The sequence below is a fragment of the Saimiri boliviensis genome, chromosome 13 (genome assembly GCF_048565385.1).
Source record: "Saimiri boliviensis isolate mSaiBol1 chromosome 13, mSaiBol1.pri, whole genome shotgun sequence".
NCBI classification, from domain to species: Eukaryota; Metazoa; Chordata; class Mammalia; order Primates; family Cebidae; genus Saimiri; species Saimiri boliviensis.
The window spans coordinates 87,903,836-87,922,853 of NC_133461.1; the positions used below are offsets into that span (position 1 = coordinate 87,903,836).

Here is a 19,018-nt window from a genome sequence, read left to right on the forward strand (position 1 = left end):
TCCACTCCATTTGTCGTCCCATCTAATTCCTTTCTTCCCTGGGATCTTTTTGAAATTCCTGCTGCTATAAACAAAGTCACTAAGAGCTTAAGCTTGTCTCAGACACTCCCTGGCTCATGCAATTAGCTGGAACCTGGAATTCCTGTGATATCCTCTCTTTCCTTTTGGTCTTCTCCAAGAGATCTCTCATTAGAATGCTCTGCATTTTTGATCTCTTCTTTTTGTTCTCATGGCCTCTTCGATATTCCTGGGTCTCCCAATTCTTCGCCTCTTCCTATCACTTTCGCACCTTCTTCCCAATACTTCTCCAACTCCTTCCTTTACTCTGGGGCTCCAAACACCACTTCTGGCATGATGACTTCCTTCACTGAATGGTGGCTACACACTTCCAACCTAAGAGAACACAAACTGAATCCTGTAACTTTCCTGTTTGTGAGAATGATACCATCATCCTACTGGTCTCTAGGGGTTAAAACTCTATTGATCACCTTCCTCTCCCTCAGTAACAGCACCTACCCCAATGTTTCTGTGAGGCTCACATGAGAAAATCCAGGTAAATCATTGAGCACACAGGGCCTAATGCTGAGTAAGTGCTCCATAATGTAAGCTATTATTTGTTAATAGATGATTGCTCACAGTGAATCCGTGAAGTAACTAATCGCCATCTCTCCCTCTTCATGTCTCTCAAAACCACACACACCATCCATTCTTTCTGTTCCCCTTGCTATGTCCCTTATTAAAGCACATCACCTGCCATCTGGACCAGGGATAGAAACACTAAGTCAGACTCCTTGTCTCTAATCTCTTCTCCCACTTTCTAATCCATCTGGGATACAAGATCCAGAGAAAGCTAACGAAAAACTACCTTTGTGTTGTCATTCTGCTGCTCAGAAATGTCAACACTTTCTTGATGGCTCACCTGGAAACCAAGTTCTTCCCTTGCCATGCCACACTCCATTTCCAGGCCTGTCTCCAATAACCGTGATCCAGCCAGGCTGGAATGGAAAAACTCTGAAAAGTCTTCGGCCTCTCCCACGTCCATGCCTTTGCAGATACCATTGTCTCAGCCTGGAAAGTTCCCATCGTCCACAGATTGAAATCGTTCTCATCCCCTAAAGCTCCCTTCCTCTGTAAAGCCACTTTCCGTGTTTCTTCTGTCTGTTTTTTCTTTGAACCACCACTGCCCTGGCTTATCTTCTTCTCACAGAGTTTATTTTTTTGGCTCTTACTTGCCCTTCTTTTCCCAGTAGGACCTCATACAGTGCTTACAAGTAACAGGCACTTAATACATATTCACTGAGAAAACTGAACATCTTTCTCACTCTTAAGTGAGATGCACTTCCCTATTATTTGAGATGTATTCTCTGGCTGAAGAGATAACATGCATGGGATTTCTTTGGCTCAGTCGTCATACCCTCTGACCCCTGTCTAAACCCCAGCTTGTATTTTTGCAATATAATTTAATAGCATGCACCTCCTAATTCTGCCTTTTTGCTTAATTCCAAACTAACTGACTTGACTCACCCCAAAGCACTCCCAGTCTTAACCTCTTGTACCAACTTCCTAAAATTTAACTGCTCTTGTACACAATGGTGCCTCTGAACTAAAACACTGAAGGGGAATTGCTCTTCTTCAAGGTCTGGTCTGTATCAGGGAACCCATGCCTTGCAGTTAAAAGTATCATAAAAATGTACTGATAAGTAGCTAGAAGCAGAATGCTGTGTCTACACAAATTACACTGCATTGCAGGGTACAGGTACAGTTTGGAAGTTCAAGCAAGAAATGTTTATGAAAATGCATGAACTTACCAGAGCTTGACTGAGGATATCATATATTTAAGTCACTGGTAGAGCACTACATAAGGCTATGCGTATTTTATGTGCATCTCAGTGACTACTTTGAAGTATTTTTGATTCTTTTCGTTAGGTGAGAGGAAGCCATCTCCATGGCCATGTTGCTGGCATAAGATGAACATTATATGTCAGCAACTACAGTATAATGCATTTATCTTGTGTGAGCACAGCAAACCACTTGAGAACACAATTAATTTTGTAGACACACTGAATTAACCCTTCAAGTACTGCCCCATGCCACAGAACTACAACTCTTGCCACATTATGACTTTCTGTTCTTATAATTATACTCTTTATGCTGTACATGTATTAAGAATAAATGATAGGCCAGGTGCAGTGGCTCACATCCATAATCCTAGCACTTTGGGAGGCCAAGGAAGGTGGATTATCTGAAGGTCAGGAGTTCGATACCAGCCTGGCTAACATGGTGAAACCCTGTCTCTACTAAAAATAGAAAAATTAGGTCAGGTGCTATGGCTCAAGCCTATAATCCCAGCACTTTGGGAGGCTGAGGCGGGCGGATCACCTGAGGTTGGGAGTTCAAGATCAGCCTGACCAACATGGAGAAACCCTATCTTACTAAAAATATGAAATTAGCTGGGTGTGGGGGTGCTTGCCTGTAATCCCAGCTACTCGGGAGGCTGAGGCAGGAGAATCACTTGAACCCAGGAGGTGGAGGTTGTGGTGAGCCAAGATCGTGCCACTCTACTCCACCCTGGGCAACAAGAGCAAAACTCTGTCTCAAAAAAAAAAAAAAAAAAAAAAAAGAAAGAAAGAAAGAAAAAGAAAAGAAAAATTAGCTGAGCATGGTGGTGGGAGCCTGTAATCCCAGCTACTCGGGAGGCTGAGGCAGGAGTGGGGGTGGAGGTTGTAGTGAGCTGAGATCTCAACACTTCACACCAACCTGATCAAAAGAGCAAAACTTCACCTCAAAAAAAAAAAAAAAAAGAGAGAGAATAAATTACGTAAAGAGAAGAAAATAAAGTGCAAAAGTAAGTGCCTCTTTTATGTGTTCAGCATGACCTTTATTTATTCTGTGAGGTCAGTGTCTCTCTTATAGAGGAAGAAGTGAAACATTTAGCCTGAATCCCAAGAACCAGAAACTTCTCAGCGTAGTTTGCCCTCTCCCAGTGTAAATGAATTGTTCACTTTCTGAAGTCACTTTTGTATTTTTCCAGTGCAGAAGTATAACCAAAGTTTTCCTTTTTTATTTGTTTCTTTGTTTCTTTTTTCTTTTTTTTTTTTTTTTGAGACAGGGTCTGGTTCTGTCGCCCAAGCTGAAAAGAGCAATGGCATGATATCAGCTCACTGCAACCTCCACCTCTCAGGCTCAAGCGATTCTCCTGCCTCACCCTCACCCAAGTAGCTGGGATTATAGGCACCAATCACCACACTCTACTAATTTTTGTATTTTTAGTTGAGATGAGGTTTCGCCATGTTGCCCAGGCTGGTCTTGAACTCCTGACCTCAGGTGATCTGCCCGCCTATGGCCTCCCAAAATGCTGGGTTTACAGGTGTGACCCACCGTGCCCAGCCTGTATTTGTTCAAATGATTTCACTTAGGGAAGAGAGAAAAGTAGAAAACAGGGCTGGTCTACCTGCAGATGGGGAGGGCAGAGTGCCAGAGTAGAACTGCCTACCAGCGAAGCTAGACAGCCTTTGGTTCCAAACTTAGTACTACTTACTGCTTTTCAGCTTAGGAGCCCTGGCAAATCGTGTGGACTCCTGAGCCTCAGTTTTCATATCTGTAGAATGGGTATAATGACGCTCTCCTCATAGGAGTGCTTAGTGCTGGGTAGATCCTTAAGGAATGTCCATTGCACTCCCATCCCTCTACACCTTCCTCCAGATTCTATCCTCTTGGGAGGAATGGGTGTCACTGGAACATGAGGAATAATTCCCCGGATCCTTTCTTCCCTTTCCTCACACAGAAGCCAAACATCAAATCTTCCCCCTCTGTCCACACCCACAGCAGCAAAGAGGAAAGTCGCGGATCTGGGGATGGAGGTGGGGGTGGGGGCCTAGCTTTCTCCTTTCAGCGGGTGGAGGCTGCAGGCTGACTGGCAGAGGACCTTAATTGGAGTCACAATAAATTGCCTTTCTGAGGAGCGGGTAAAGGGCGAGGGAAGCCGCAGGTGTTGTGTTTTATTTGGGGGGGGGGGAGGTCCTCTTCTTGTTTCATTTCACTGAATTCGCCCCCGCCCCGGGCATGGCACTGGGATTTGACCATATCCCTGGATACCTGAGTAAACACCCAGACTAAGCTACAGGACTGAATAGGTCTTCAGCTATTATACTCCCAGTTAAAAGATTTTTAACCTGAAGACTATCTCGAACTCGTTCTGTCTCAGTGAATGACTCACTTACTGGAAACGCTGTAAACAGGTGTATTACTGGCCTGCGGAAGACTTGGATGTCCAAGCATGATAGAAGGCCAGCTCCCTCCAGTCCAACGTTTGCATTCTGCATTCAGACATCTGAAGTTTAAAGAGTAAGCCATTTGCCAGAGGACCACAGTCCAGGGACTGAGCGGAACCTGGAACCCGCCACCGGTTCTCCCAGCCCTGCTCCGTCCCGCGCCACCCTCTTCCTAGGGGTAGGGGGAGCTAAGGCTAGCTGTGCTCACGTGGCTTTCAGAGCCCGCCTCGGACCCTGACCTGGTATTCCACTTTCGACCCCTCACTTCCTCGTTCCCCGCTCCTTCTCCCTCTCTTCCCAGGGTCCCGCAGGGCCAGCTGGATAAAGTGATGCCGGACACCTCTGCAGGCATGGTGGCAAAAGCAACACCGGAGCTCGCCCCTGCAGGGCTGTGAGGAGTCCCCGCTGAGGAGGGAGTGCAAACGGGTGCTGGGCTCGGGGTCAGCCCGCGCCAAGTCTGGGGCTGGGGGCGGAGCCTGCCGGTCGGGGGCGGGACGGTAGGGCCGGGAGGGAGGCCCCGGACGTGGAGACTTTGGAGGAGGCAGGGCCCGGGGGGCAGGAGACCGGCGGGCGGTAGCAGCGGGCGAGAGCCTGGCGGCGGGGCGCGGACCAGGCGGGGCCGGGCGCGGCGGGGACTGCGGAGGTGCGGCGGGAGCCGGGGCGGGCGGCGTCACCGGAGGCGGAGGGGGCGGAGCCGCGCTCGCAGCTGCCACCCGGCCGCCGGGCCCAGGCAGACGCCACCCGCCCGCGGCCGGGCACGCACCGCGCGCAGACCTTCCGCGAACAATGCTCCGGCCGGGCGGCGGGCGGCCGGGAGACCGACGGAGGGGCCGGAGGAGCGCAGCCCGGAGGTGAGCCCGCGACGCGCTCTCCAGATTCGGCCTCTTATTGTCTGACGAGCGTGGTCGCAGAGAGGAGCTCTGGAGGGGCGCTGCGATGGCCGAGCGGGCGACCCCCGGGGTGACAAGCGGCCGCTCGGGGAGGGGGCAGTGCCCGAGCCGCGTGCGCCCAGGGTGGTACCCGAGACGGTGGGAGGCGCGAGGCCGGGAGGACAGGGGAGCCGGAGGGTGTTTTTGATTCATTCGAGAATCGCGCTTTTTAAAACGGGGAAACTTTCCTTAGAGTTCCAGGAGGGGGAACCGACGACTGTTAGGATGGTTTCTCTGGGCTTGCTGCTCTTTGCGGCCGGAGACTGAAGCGCTTTGAGGACTGCTTTCTACTGCTAGAGTATTGTCAAGGCGCAGAGACTGGAGGCCGCCTGGCTACCGGGACCAGGACCCAGGAGTCCTGGGTAGCTCCTGCGTGTGCAGCAGCGGGGCTCCAGAGGGAACGAGATGATGCCCTTTTCTGGAGCCCTGGCTGAGCCCTCTGAAACGCATGCTGCGAGCACGTTCTTAACCTTTGCTGGTATCTGGGGACCCACACACACTTAGAACATAGAATCCTTTGCTGAGCATGGAGGCGGCCGGGCATTCTCAGCGGAGAGTGCCAGCTCACGGTGTGTGAATTTCTCTCAGGTAAGCTCAGACTGCACATGGTTTTGCAGGGCCGATAGCAAAGCCTAATGGTCTAGGGGCGAGGAGCTTTGCAATGCATTCAGCCTGGTCAGGTTCCGAAGGCTTTCCTGATCACTGGCCTGACCTATCCTGAACAAACCCCTCTCCCCTTCCCATTCTGAGAAGGAAATTTGACAGGAAGCCCTAGGGAATTCTGCAGTTATTTTGCTCTCCTGCGGTCTAGTTGATTCCGACTGTAGTAGGTGCAAAACCACATTCCTCCCGCTGAGATGAGATTACACAGCATTGAAAAGAAAAGAAGGAAAAGTTGGGTGAATATCATAATTTGCCCTCTGTGTGAATGGGGAGGCAGGGGGCTAGCGGGTGTTAAAGTTGTCACTTTCTCCTTTCCGCCTGGTCAACCCTGGCCAGTGGAGTGTGTTGAAGTCCAGACACTTTCCATACATATTTCCTTTTCCTGGTGTTGCATTAATTTAATTGTGACATGTAGAAAAAAATTTAGGTGAATGTTTCCTGGAATTCTGTCCCTTGGGGGCCTAAATATTTCATCTTACAGATCTGGCCACCTTGATACTTCAGATACTTTTTTGAAATGGGGTGGGAGTGTATCTGACAGCTTCAGTCTTGCAAACTGTAGCCACAAATCTGGTGCAGAAGTTTGCAGAGGCAAAGACATTTTATCAAGACTTGGATCAGAAAGAATGCTGAGCTCTTTTTTCTAATCTGACACTGCAGCCTCCTACTGAAATTGGGGGATTTGCATAATTCTGGGGGCCGCCTCCCCTCAGAGGTGAGGAATGTGGGCTGGGAAGTGCCTTCCCCTTGCTGTGGAGAGCTGGCACTGCTGCACCAGGCAAGGCGAGGCAAGCTTTGTGGGTGCCACTTGTGTTTCTCACCATCTTTTACTTAAAACAAATAAGAGATAATTCCAGGCACAGGAGAGTCTTTTTTTTTTTTCTTTCTTTTTTTTTTTTTTTTTTTTTAGCTGCACGAGGTGGTAAATTCTGTTTGGTGAGACTGAGAAACCAGTTGTAACAGGATGCAGTGAGTCAATGACAGCGGGAAGCCCAGGGCTTCATTTGTTCTCTTTTTATTCAATGACGTCCCTTTAAAAATCTTTGCATCCTCGGCAGTCCTGTGATGAAAGTTGCATGTCTAAACATCTAAGAATTTCAGAGCTGAGGATGGAAGCAAACAGTGCTCGTAAACCAGTGAGACATTCTCAAGGAAACTTCCCCCATGCTAGCAATCCAGATCCTTCCACACTCCCAGGACTGTGCAGAGGTTGGGAATATTAGAAAGTAGGGTCTCTGGTACTAAGGTCATCCCTTCCCCAGTGTCAAGTGTTCTCACTTGCCTGTTGAGGAAGCATGGAGATGTCGCCAAGCAAAACTGCTGCTTTGTGAATCTGTGGTGGCCCCTGAGGAAGTGGTTGGGCACCCACCTCCTCAGATAACCCAGCGTCAGGAGGAGCTGTGGGAACTTGCAGAGCCCACACAGAGCTGGTTTCCAAGCTGTCTTCCTCCTTCCCACAGAGCAGGCATGAGATCCTCTGCCTGCAGTGGAGGTGGGCTTGACAGTGTCCTTTCTGTGGCCTGGAAGGTATAGGCAGTCTTCACCCATCAGCTTCCCAGGAAGGGACCCACTGCCTGTTCCTGAAGGCCAGAATACTTTCTCTGCTTTTTCCCTTTCCCAAAACTTAGCAGGAAGCCTACAGCTCTCTGTGGCCTGAGATTCTAAGAGAAAGACAAAAGCTGGCTATGTTTCCTCCTCTTGCTGAAGCCCAGTGACCTCTTCTGGAGAACTTGGCAAAGAAGGAACCTGCTACTTGTGCATATTTGGAAGAGGAGAAGAACCTAGCTAACAGTCTTCTTAAAGAAAAGGACCTGTGAGACCCTAGCAATGATTGCTAAAATAGACTTCTCTTTTATTTCAGAGGATTTATTTAGCTTAAAGATGCAATGGGCTTTATTCTTAACTTTTTTTTTTTTTTTTTAGATAGGGTCTCACTCTTCTTGCTCAGGCTGGAGTGCAGTGGTGTGATCATGGCTCACTGCAGCCTTGACCTCCTGGGCTCAGGCAATCTTCCTACCTTAGCCTCCCAAGTAGCTGGGATCACAGGCGCATAACCTCCATGCCTGGATAATTTTTTTTTATAATTATTGTTTTTGTAGAGACAGAGTGTCTCTATGTTGCCCAGGCTGGTCTCAAACTCCTGGCTCAAGTGATCTTTTTACCTGGGCCTCGCAAAGTGGTGGGATTATAGGTATGTGCCACCACTTCCAACCCATTTTTAACTTTGGGGGGAAAAGGGGCACATGTAGCTTCGGCGCTTGTTGAATGAACACCCCTGTCTGTGAGTGTGGAGATAGGAAAAGAGAGCACTTCCCCCAAACACTCTGGAATGATCTTTGGGGTACACAGCTCATTCCACCTGATTAGTCTGTTGACAGTTTATTAGAGATTATCAAACTTCAAGCAGATCCTCATGGGAAGAAAGTGGAGAGAAAACCCTAAGGCAAAATGTTTCCTATTAATGAGAACCCATTCATCTTATGTTCTTAAGGAAGATTTTTCTCTTGAACATTCTTATGGGAAGTCAGTTTATTTTAAATAGGCTAAGAAGAGCCAGGAGCAATGTGCAGATCACCACTGCAGTGAAAAGCTGCCTACAAAGTTGGCTTCTGTTTCCAGAACGGGCAGACTCTCTGTGTCTATAGACTGGTACATGTTCTTGTTTTTGCCATAGTTTCCCCACTTGTAAAGTGGGGACAACAGCTACCTGATGGGGGAATTTCAAGGAAATTGGTTAATGGCTGCAACCCTTTGAGCTCCTTCTCAATGGCAAATTTACAAGGGACCATGGTGCAAACCATCACTTGCAGTTTTACTCTCAGAAGCAATGAACTGTTTGAACAAGCCAACTGCCTTCTCTCCAGAGCCATCACTGGGAAATAACTCTTCGTTAATCTCTTCTCTCTCTTATCATCTATCCAGCCACCTTTGACCGTGACTTTGTCTTGCTACTGTTTGCCCCTTTGGCCTGTAGCACCCAGCATTGTGGACCTCAGCATCACAGGGTCGAGTATTAAGCAATAATGTATATTAAGCAAGGGATATTTCTCAAGATGCCAGACCTCCCTGTAAGGTCTGGAGGACATGCTGACACCCCACTTCTCCCCTTTCCCAACCATTTCTACCTCTACTTGGTCAGAAGTGTGGATTACAATGCTCATTTCAGGGCCCAGACCTGCCTCCCCTCTCACACAGTTCTTGGTCAAAAATTGCTGGTTATTTTCCAAAAGCCATTGTTTTAATTTGCTGTACTACTCGAAAGTTCTTGTTTCTCTGGGTCAACATCCCAGACTCTAGGCCCCCAGTGGCAGGGAATACATGGATGAGGAACAGGCTTCTCATCTGAAACTATGTGATTTCTTCCCAGAACTTCCCCAAACCCCAAGCACCCAGGATATTAGGGGACTGAAATGTCTTTTATGCACTCTTTTCATGGGACAAGGCTGTGTTTAGTTTTCACAGCTTCTGATAAGGCCACACCACCAGAGAAAGTCTAAGAGTCTTGTGACAAATGGGTAAGAGCCCCAAAATAAATGGGATCCTGATCTTTACCTTCCTTTTTCTCCTCCCTGATCAACAATGAGACTCTAATTGATAATGTACCCATTGTCTGGCATGGCAAATCTCTCTCTCTCTTTTTTTTTTTTTTGAGATGGAGTCTCACTCTGTCACCCAGGCTGGAGTGCAATGGCACGATCTCTGCTCACTGTAACCTCCACCTCCCAGGTTCAAGCGATTCTCTTGCCTCAGCCTCCTGAGTAGCTGGGATTACAGGCGCACACCACTGCACCCACCTAATTTTTGTATTTTTAGTAGAGACGGGGTTTCAACATCTTGGCCAGGCTGATCTCGAACTCCTGACCTTGTGATCCACCTGCCTCGGCCTCCCAAAGTGCTGGGATTAGAGGCGTGAGCCACCGCACCTGGCCTGGCATGGCAAATCTCTAATCAGAAAAGTGTCCTGCCTTTCTAGGAAGCCGTTCTGTGACCTACCTCTGAATCCCACAAGACCACGCCAGAGAGCCAGGCGCAAGATGAACCAGCACCCTGCCGGCTCAAGATGCACCAGACCCTCTGCCTGAACCCCGAGAGCCCGAAAATGTCCGCGTGCAGTGACTTTGTGGAGCACATCTGGAAACCCGGATCCTGCAAGAACTGCTTCTGCCTGCGGAGCGACCACCAGCTGGTGGCCGGCCCTCCCCAGCCCAGAGCGGGTAGCCTGCCCCCTCCACCGCGCCAGCCTCCCAGGCCTGAGAACGGCCGCCAGGAAGATGAAGGTGTGAACAGCTCACCCTACTCCAAGCCCACAATTGCTGTGAAACCCACCATGATGAGCTCTGAGGCCTCTGATGTGTGGACAGAGGCCAGCCTGAGTGCTGAAGTCTCACAGGTGAGGCTGACTAACGCCCGTGGTATTTTTACAGGGGCTGCTCCTATTGGAACACTTGGTGACTGGCTGGCAGCCAGGAAGGCTGTTCCAGCAAGAACCCTGCAGGATGGCTTCCTCTCAGCTTGCCCTGAGATGGCTCTTGCCTGGGATTCGCTGTAGCTGCTCTCCTTTCTCTGTCCCTTTAGGCTAAGACCTATTAATCCAGTCCCCCAGAATTTCCTTTTGTGATTTGGAGACTGCATAGGGCAGACGAAAATGAAGCTTTTTAAAAAAAAATTCTAAATTTTCTTAATTGAACATTTTAAATATATACACAAGTAGCAGTAATTGCAAAATGAATCCCATGCACCCAATACCCTTCAGTATGAACTTCAGCAACCATCAACTTATAACCAATCTTATTTCACCTCCCTCACACTGACCCCTCATCCCTGATTTTAAAGCAAACCCCAGATATCACATCATTTCAATACATACCTTTCAAAAATCAAGTGTTTATAAAAAAAAAATAATAATAACCACAATACCATTATCACACTTAAAAGTGTTTTGTTTTTTTTTTTTTTCTTTTTTTCTGTTGCCCAGGGTGGAGTGTAGTGGTTCGATTTCAGCTCACAGCAACCTCTGCCTCCAGGATTCAAGCGATTCTCTCGTCTCAGCCTCCCCAACAGCTGGGAATACAGGCACACACCACCGTACCCAGCTAAATTTTGTATTTTTAGTAGAGAAGAGGTTTCACCATGTTGGTTAGGCTGGTCTCTAACTCCTGACCTCAAGTGATCCACCCACCTCAGTCTCCCAAAGTGCTGAGATTACAGGCATAAGCTACTGCACCTGTCCTATTTTTTAAATTTTAAATTTTAATTTTATTATTATTATTATTTTTTGAGATGGTCTCACTGTTGCTCAGCCTGGAGTGCAGTGTTGCGATCTCTGCTCACTGCAACCTTTACCTCCCAGGCTCAAGTGATCCTGCTGCCTCAGCCTCCCAGGAAGCTGGAACTAGAGGTGCATGCCACCAGGCATAGTTAATTTGGGTGGGTTTTTGTTTTTTTTTTTTTTTTTTTTTTTTTTTTTTTGGTGGAGATGGGGTCTTGCTATGTTTCCCAGGCTGGTCTTAAATTCATGGTCTTGAACTTGTAGGCACAAGTGATTCGTCTGCCTCAGCCTCCCATAGTGCTGGGATTATAGGTGTTAGCCACCATCCCTGGCCCCACACTTTACAATAATTCCTTACTATTATCTAATACCCAGCCAGTGCTCCTGTTTCCGATTTTGAATCTTGGCTTTTACCAGCGTTTTTCTAGAATCACTAAAAACAGTTACATCCCTAGAGGCTAGACCATTCTGTTCATTCCATAGGTAACCTTTACAAAAATGTAATTATTCAGAGGGCACATAGCCCGGGGCTGCTGGCATCTGCTGTCTTTAGACACATTTAGGAAGCTGTGTGCCTAAGACGTATTCTAGGAACTGTTTGCTACCTGTTTGACCTCTTTGCCCATTCTAGTTTTTCTCAACCAATGTGGCGAGTAGGTCAGGAAGGCTGTGTGAGCATTTACGAAAACTAAGATCAGTTCTAAATGAGGGGAGGCTTCATTGAGTAGAGGCATTTCTTTTGGTTGCAATAAACTTGATGTCCCCTTCCAGCCTGCTCTATTTTTTCCTAAGTTGGTTACACCCATTCTATGGACCATTCTAAATCCTTTCAACCTTCAACAACCTAAGCCAGGGACTCTTTAAGCTCAGAACCACCTGGGAAAGAAGGCAGAGGCAGGCCCTGCTTTGAGGCTGCTTCTAAAAGTGGGGGTAAGGGAAGACTTTAGCCCAGAAGGAGGAGGGAACGATGACTTCAGGAATGGTAATGACCAGTCCACATCTCTATCTCATAGCCCAACGAGTCCAACCACTCACACAGGCTCGGGCTGAGGTCACTGCTGTAAGTGGGAGAAAGAGGACCTCTGGCATAGTGGGAAGCAAAGCCCAGAAAGAAGCGAGGTTCAGAAACCACCCCTCACCCTCCTGTTCTGCCCATACCACCCACCCAATGTGTTTTCCCTTTTTTTTTTTTTTTTTTTTTTTTTTTTGAGATAGGGTCTGGCTCTGTCACTTAGGCTGGAGTGTGGTGTGACATGATTTGGGTCACTGCAACCTCTGCCTTCTAGGCTCCAGCCATCCTTCCATCTCAGCCTCCCAAGTAGCTGGGACTACAAGCGCACACCACCATGCCCAGCAAGTTTTTGTATTTTTTGTAGAGATCGAGTTTTGCCATGTTTCCCAGGCTCATCTTGATCTCCTGGGCTTGAGCAACCTGCCCTCCTCAGCCTCACACAGTGCTGGGATCACAGGTGTGAGCCATGGCGCCTGGCTCCAGTGTGTTCAGTGTGTTTTAAAAACACTTAAGACTTCGATTTCTTCAGGAATGCACTGTGATTGGGTTATCAAAAAACCCACAGGCTCAAAGCAAAAATTAAACAAAACCCCAAACTCCATTTTCCAATCCTGTAGAACAGCTTCTCTCTCCCAGCGGTTGGTTGCAAGGGAGGAAGAACGCAAAGTGATCTTTTTCAGTTATATTTTTCTTTTCCTACTTCACAGACTTAAGCCGAAAGCATTACAATCCATGGGTGGGAAGCGCAGCTCAGTGTCTGGGAAGACAAATGGTTCAGCGGGGGCCCCAGCCGTGATCACAGGGCCGTGGGGGAGATCAGAAGGTGGGCGTGCACTGAGTCCCCAGCCCTGGCACTCCTGCACTACACTACAGAAGACCATCTACAGTGTCATTGCCCTTCCCTCTCACTTTTCCTTTCTCTTTTTATTCTATGACAAAATCTAATAAGTCTTTTTGCGTTGGGCTCGTGTAGGTCATCTGGAGACGAGCCCCCGGCAAGCTTCCCCTCCCAAAGCAGGAAGATGCCCACGTTGTCTACCTGGGCAGCTTCCGAAGTGTACAGAAGCCTACCGGTCCCTCTGCCTCCCCCGATGGCAATGCTCGCTGTCCCCCAGCTTACACCATGGTCGGCCTGCACAACCTCGAGCCCCATGGCGAGAAGAACATTGCCTTCCATCCAGTGAGCTTCCCGGATGAGAAGGTTGGACACAAAGAAAAACCCTCATTTTCCTACCAAGACCGGCCCTCTGCCCAGGAAAGCTTCCGCCAGAAATTGGCTGCCTTTTCCGGGGCCACATCTAGCTGCCACCAGAGCCCCGGGCCCCTGCGGGAATCCCTGCCCTCGGAAGATGACAGTGATCAAAGGTGCTCACCCTCTGGGGACAGTGAAGGCGGAGAGTACTGCTCCATCCTGGACTGCTGCCCTGGGAGTCCTGTTGCCAAGGCTGCCTCTCAGGCTGCCGGCTCGCGGGGCAGGCACGGTGACAGAGACTGCTCATCCACATGCTGGGAGCGGGGGAAGTGTGCGGGGCCCTCAGAGCAGGAGAAGCGGGGCCCGAGCTTCCCCAGGGAGTGCTGTAGCCAGGGCCCCACTGCCCACTCATCCCGCCTGGGCCCCAAGAAACCATCCCTCACCTCGGAGGCTGCCACTTCTTCTGACGGCCTCTCTTGTGGCAGCGGCAGCGGCACCAGCAGCCCCTTCATCCCCCACCTCGAGAGTGAGTACTGCTCCCTCATGAAGGAAGCTGCCCCGGGGAAGCAGCAGGACCCTGGCTGCCCAGGGGTGGCCTCTAGCAGATGCCTTGGGCCGATGGGGGAGTCCCAGCCACCAGCCCACCCCAGGGAGGCTACACAGCCTGAACCCATCTATGCCGAGAGCACCAAGAGGAAGAAGCCAACTCCGGTGCCTTCCAAGCCACAGGCCAAGACAGAACATGCAGCAGCTGCCCAGGGCCAAGGCCAGGGTCAAGGCCAGGGTCAGGTATGGACGGGTAATGCCTGGGCCCAGAAAACAGCATCTGGTTGGGGCCAGGACAGCCCAGACCCAGCTCCCCAGGTAGCAGCTACCATTACAGTCATGGCAGCCCACCCGGAAGAGGACCATCGGACCATCTACCTGAGCAGCCCTGACTCTGCAGTGGGGGTGCAGTGGCCACGGGTGCCTGTGAGTCAGGACTCCGAGGTGGGTGAAGAGGAGACTTCAGCTGGGCAGGGGCTGAACCCCAGGGAAAGCCATGCTCACAGTGCCAGTGAGAGCAAACCCAGGGGGAGGCCCGCCATTCCCCCCAAGTTGTCCAAGAGTAGCCCTGGAGGGTCCCCGGCGTCCCCATCTGCTTCCCCGCTGGCTGACCTCAGTGACGGGAGCTCTGGCAGCAGTGGCACTGGGCCCCAGCCTCCATCCCGAGGCCCTGCTGAACCCGCTCCTCCCTGCAGGACCAACGGTGTCACTATCAGTGACCCATCCAGGTGTCCCCTTCCTGCGGCCTCCTCAGCCTTGGACCAGAGGCGGCCCAGGCTCCAGGCAGGCACCTGGAGTCGTCAGTGCCGGATAGAGGAAGAGGAGGAGGTGGAGCAGGAGTTGCTGAGTCACAGCTGGGGAAGAGAGACCAAAAATGGCCCCACGGCCCGTTCAAACACCACGACCTGGCACCGTCTCTGCCCCACAAATGGTTCCTCTGGGCAGAACAGCAAAGTTGGGACCGGGATGAGCAAATCAGCCTCTTTTGCCTTTGAGTTCCCCAAGGACAGAAGTGGGATTGAGACATTCTCACCTCCTCCTCCGCCTCCAAAGTCGAGGTGAGTACTATTATCTGCCTGGAACTCTGTAAGCAAGGCAAAGGGCTCCTCCAGAAACCTTTGCCCTCATGAAAGCTTTCAGGCCCAGGCCCCAGAGTCTGCCCAAAGGCCCTTGTGCCTTTATGTGCGTTCCCCAGGGTCCCAGTGCAGCCGTCAGAGAGCAGGAGTTGTGGCCCTTTTTGTACCCAGCAAACCTACATGTGGGGCCCTGCTGAGGACTGGGGATTTGAAATCAATCTTTCCAGGAAGCAGGGCCAAGTTGTTGCCATTTTTTGGTGCCTGTATTTTTTATGTATGTATGTATGTATGTATGTATGTATGTATGTATTTTGAGACAATCTTAGCTCTGTCGCCCAGGCTGGAGTGCAGTGGCGTGATACCAGCTCACTGCAACCTCCACCTCCTGGATTTAAGCGATTCTTTTGCCTCAGCCTCCTGAGTAGCTGAGACAACAGATGCGCACCCCACGCCTGGCTAATTTTTGTATTTTTAGTAGATACTGGGTTTCACCATATTGGCCAGACTGGTTTTGAACTCCTAACCTCATGATCCGCCCTCCTTGGCCTCCCAAAGTGCTGGGATTACAGGTGTAAGCCACTGTGCCCAGCCTGTTTTTTAATAATAGTAAAATATTTGAAGTTAGAGTTAAAAAAAATTTTTTAAAGATTTGGGGAGGCAAAGAGTTAATGCCAAATAAATATGTGCTCAAATAAACTGTTACCACTATGGTGATTAGGCCTTGGGGCCAAAGGCAGAAAAAAGGAAGCTTTATACATGGTTAGGAACCCTCAGATGTGGGTTTCTAAAGAAAAAAAAATGTAGTTTCGTGTTAGCATGCTGAAACTGTTTTCTGTACTGCTTCCCTGCTATCTCCTACCAGTTTAAAGTACTTTTCAAAGGCTCAAGAAAAATAAATGCTCTTTTTTTTAAAGCTATTGAGCTGTGCATGGGATTTAAATGCTGGAAGAAAATTCTCTCAATTAGAGCAAAACTGATTCCTATTAGGAAAAGGAAAAACCTACTGTTTTTCAAAAAATGGCAGCCTTTCTGAACAGACTTTCTCGAGTCATGTCATTTCCAGTGGTTCTGTTTCAGCTGATGTGCCTCTGGGTTCATGTTAGAAACAAGGAAATTGAGCACAGAGAGAAGCAGCCAGGACACTTGACTTTGAACATCAAGGCGTCTCAGGCACTAATGGGATCTAACGTGGGCTTTTTCTCAGGACCACTACTTTGTTCTGGTAATGCACTGGCCACCCACCACGCAGAACAGTCATCTTCCAGATCCTCAGGTGATTGCAGACTCTTTGGCAGCCACATGAACTCCCAGAATGAATGATAGATTCAGCAGCTAAGATGAGCTTCCGTTTATATGGCACTCACTATGGGCCAGGCATGGATTTAAAAGAGTTAGACATAACAACTCATTTCATCCTCAGAGCAGCCCTAGGAGGTAGGAATTGCCAGCCCCAATTTACAGATGATAAAGCCAGCCTAAGGTTCCTGCTGTACCTGGAAGACTCCTAAGTCTACGCTTCTCATGAACCTATAGGACATCAGGGAGCATAGAAATTGAGCAGGGCATGAGAGTAAAACATCCAAATTGTATCTGGCTGCCTCCGTCCTGGATAAATTAATGGAAAGCACAGGTATTGGCACTAGAAAACCAAGTTCCTATTGCCTCTCTCTCATTTACAAACTGAGTGACCTTGTATAAGCCACTCACTGTAACTGAGTCTCCAGTCTCTTCTCTAGAAGAGTCTGTCTCTAAAATGAGAGTCTGGAGCAGGCGTCCCCAAACTTTTTACACAGGGGGCCAGTTCACTGTCCCTCAGACCGTTGGAGGGCCGCCACATACTGTGCTCCTCTCACTGACCACCAATGAAAGAGGTGCCCCTTCCTGAAGTGCGGCGGGGGGGCTGGATAAATGGCCTCAGGGGGCCACGTGCGCGGGCCGTAGTTTGGGGATGCCTGGTCTGGAGTCTCTTCTCTAAAGTGAGGTGATAATAGTACCTTGATAACACTCTGCCGTTGAAATCCCCTAATAAGATGAACAATGGAATCCATGCAGAGGTTAGTTATGATGCAGGCAAAAGCCAGCTGGGCTGTTGATTATGCAAGGACACCCACACCCTATAGGACCTAGCATGGCTCCATCCCAGGAATGCCACCTGAGCCTTGGAGAAGTAAATAAAACGTACTCCTTTAAGAATCTCAGGGCTTGGCGAAATCCCAATAACCATAGCAACATGACTCAGGTAGGGTTTTAATTCGCATCTGGGTTGAGATCAGTTTTTTCAGCCCAGTTTGTTATGATAAAACCCTTGGATTACGTACAACTCAAGCTCTCTGGGAATCTTGGAGGTTCTAGATTTTAGCTCTTAAAAAAAAACAAACAAATCAGAGGAGAAAAAAGAGTTAAAAAGAATGGCCGGGCGTAGTGACTCATGCCTGTAATCATAGCACTTTGGAAGGCCAAGGTAAGCGGACTACTTGAGCCCAGGAGTTCGAGACCAACCTAGGCAACTTGGTGAAACCCCATCACTACCAAAAAAGATATGAAAATTACCCAGATATGGTGCCACACGCTTGTCATCCCAGCTTCTCTGGGGGCTAAGGTGGGAGGATGACTTCAGCTCAGGAGGCGGAGTTTGCGTGAGCTGTGATTGTGCCACTGCACTCTGGCTTGAGCAACAGAGCAAGACTGTTTCAGAAAAACAAACAAACAAAAACAAAACAAAACAAAACAAAAACTAGAAAATAAAATTAGCTTAAGAGAACACAGAAAAAGAAGAGCATCTTATATTATTTAAAATAAACTATAATACCTTTTCATTTAAGGAACAATTTTCATTTCTCAAGCATTTTTGACATTAGCTTTGGAATCTCCCTATGAGAAGATAAAAGGGCAGGCTTGGAAACATATGCCGACTTTTAATTCTGGAACTCACTACATCCTCTGGGGTTAGTGCCAGGAACCCCAGAGTCTTCAAATCTAGTAGGTCAGGGTATTGGCAAATCAGAGTGTTAGTGAGAATGCAGCCAACAGTTGATCTGGTGCCAATTCCAGTACATACTGGTAATTATGGCAGGCTGATATCAGTTTTCCAAAATGTAAAAACATGGAAGGTCTTCCAGCAATGTACAAGGTCAACTTGATTTCTTCACATGGGCCCATTTGTTAAGTAGATCTATTTCTGATGATCAGCTTCATTATGTGTGTTACCTATGCTCAAACCTCTAGAAAAGGGGTTGCTTCATGCAGGACACAATTCCTTTCCACTTACATGGTATGGGAGAGACAGATCATCTTCCTTAGGCCATGATGGAAGAACAGGGAATGATTTTCTGTTTTGGCTGTTGTTCTGTTTATCCTCCTATTTTACAAAACAGATTCTGACCTGGAGGAAAAAAAATAGATGTTAAGAATGACTTAGCTTTCCTGTGGTCCTGTTTTGAATGTTTGGCAGTAACTTATCTGTCTTTTTGAGATACTGTCCTCTGTAAACTCCCACTCGTGTTCCTGAGAAGTCTCTTGCTGGAGTGCCCTGCAGGACAAAGGCTCTCCATGCTCATTTTATGCACAGAAGAGTTTTTCTTTGGAGGAGTTTAAGTGCATGCCCGACCCTCCTCCCTGGGCAGGTACTGCAAGGCCTGGATACTTCCGTCCCTGTTTCTGTCAAACCAACCTTTTATATCCACAAAGTTACACTTACTAAGAATAATGGACCTTGGCACAGTGGCTCACGTCCGTAATCCCAGCACTTTGGGAGGCTGAGGCGATCCGATCACAAGGTCAGGAGTTCGAGACTAACCTGACCAACATGTTGAAACTTTGTCTCTGCTAAAAATAAAAATTAGCGGGGTATGGTGGTGGCCGCCTGTAATCCCAGCTACTCGGGAGGCTGAGGCAAGGAGAATCACTTTAACCCAGGAGGCGGAGGTTGCAGTAAGCTGAGATCGTGCCATTGCCCTCTAGCCTGGGCAACAAGAGTGAAACTCTGACTCAAAAAAAAAAGAAGAAGAAGAAGAAGAATGATGGACCTCACAGAGTCTCTGGGTCACCCCTGTCCCAATAT

At 48.8% G+C, this 19,018-nt stretch overlaps 1 protein-coding gene across 2 annotated transcripts in view; it reads left to right on the forward strand.

The window, feature by feature from the left end:
- The first annotated feature begins 4,520 nt into the window (after positions 1 to 4,520).
- PRAG1 (PEAK1 related, kinase-activating pseudokinase 1) overlaps positions 4,521 to 19,018 on the forward strand; it is a 60,533-nt gene continuing 46,035 nt past the window's right edge. Inside the window, exons 1-3 of one of the 2 annotated variants that reach the window (XM_039461171.2) lie at positions 4,521 to 5,122; positions 9,837 to 10,253; positions 13,118 to 14,940. In XM_039461171.2, the coding sequence (XP_039317105.1) occupies positions 9,924 to 10,253; positions 13,118 to 14,940 (2,153 nt within the window). In that variant the 5' untranslated portion in view covers positions 4,521 to 5,122; positions 9,837 to 9,923. The other variant, XM_074383920.1, reaches the window with a different exon arrangement.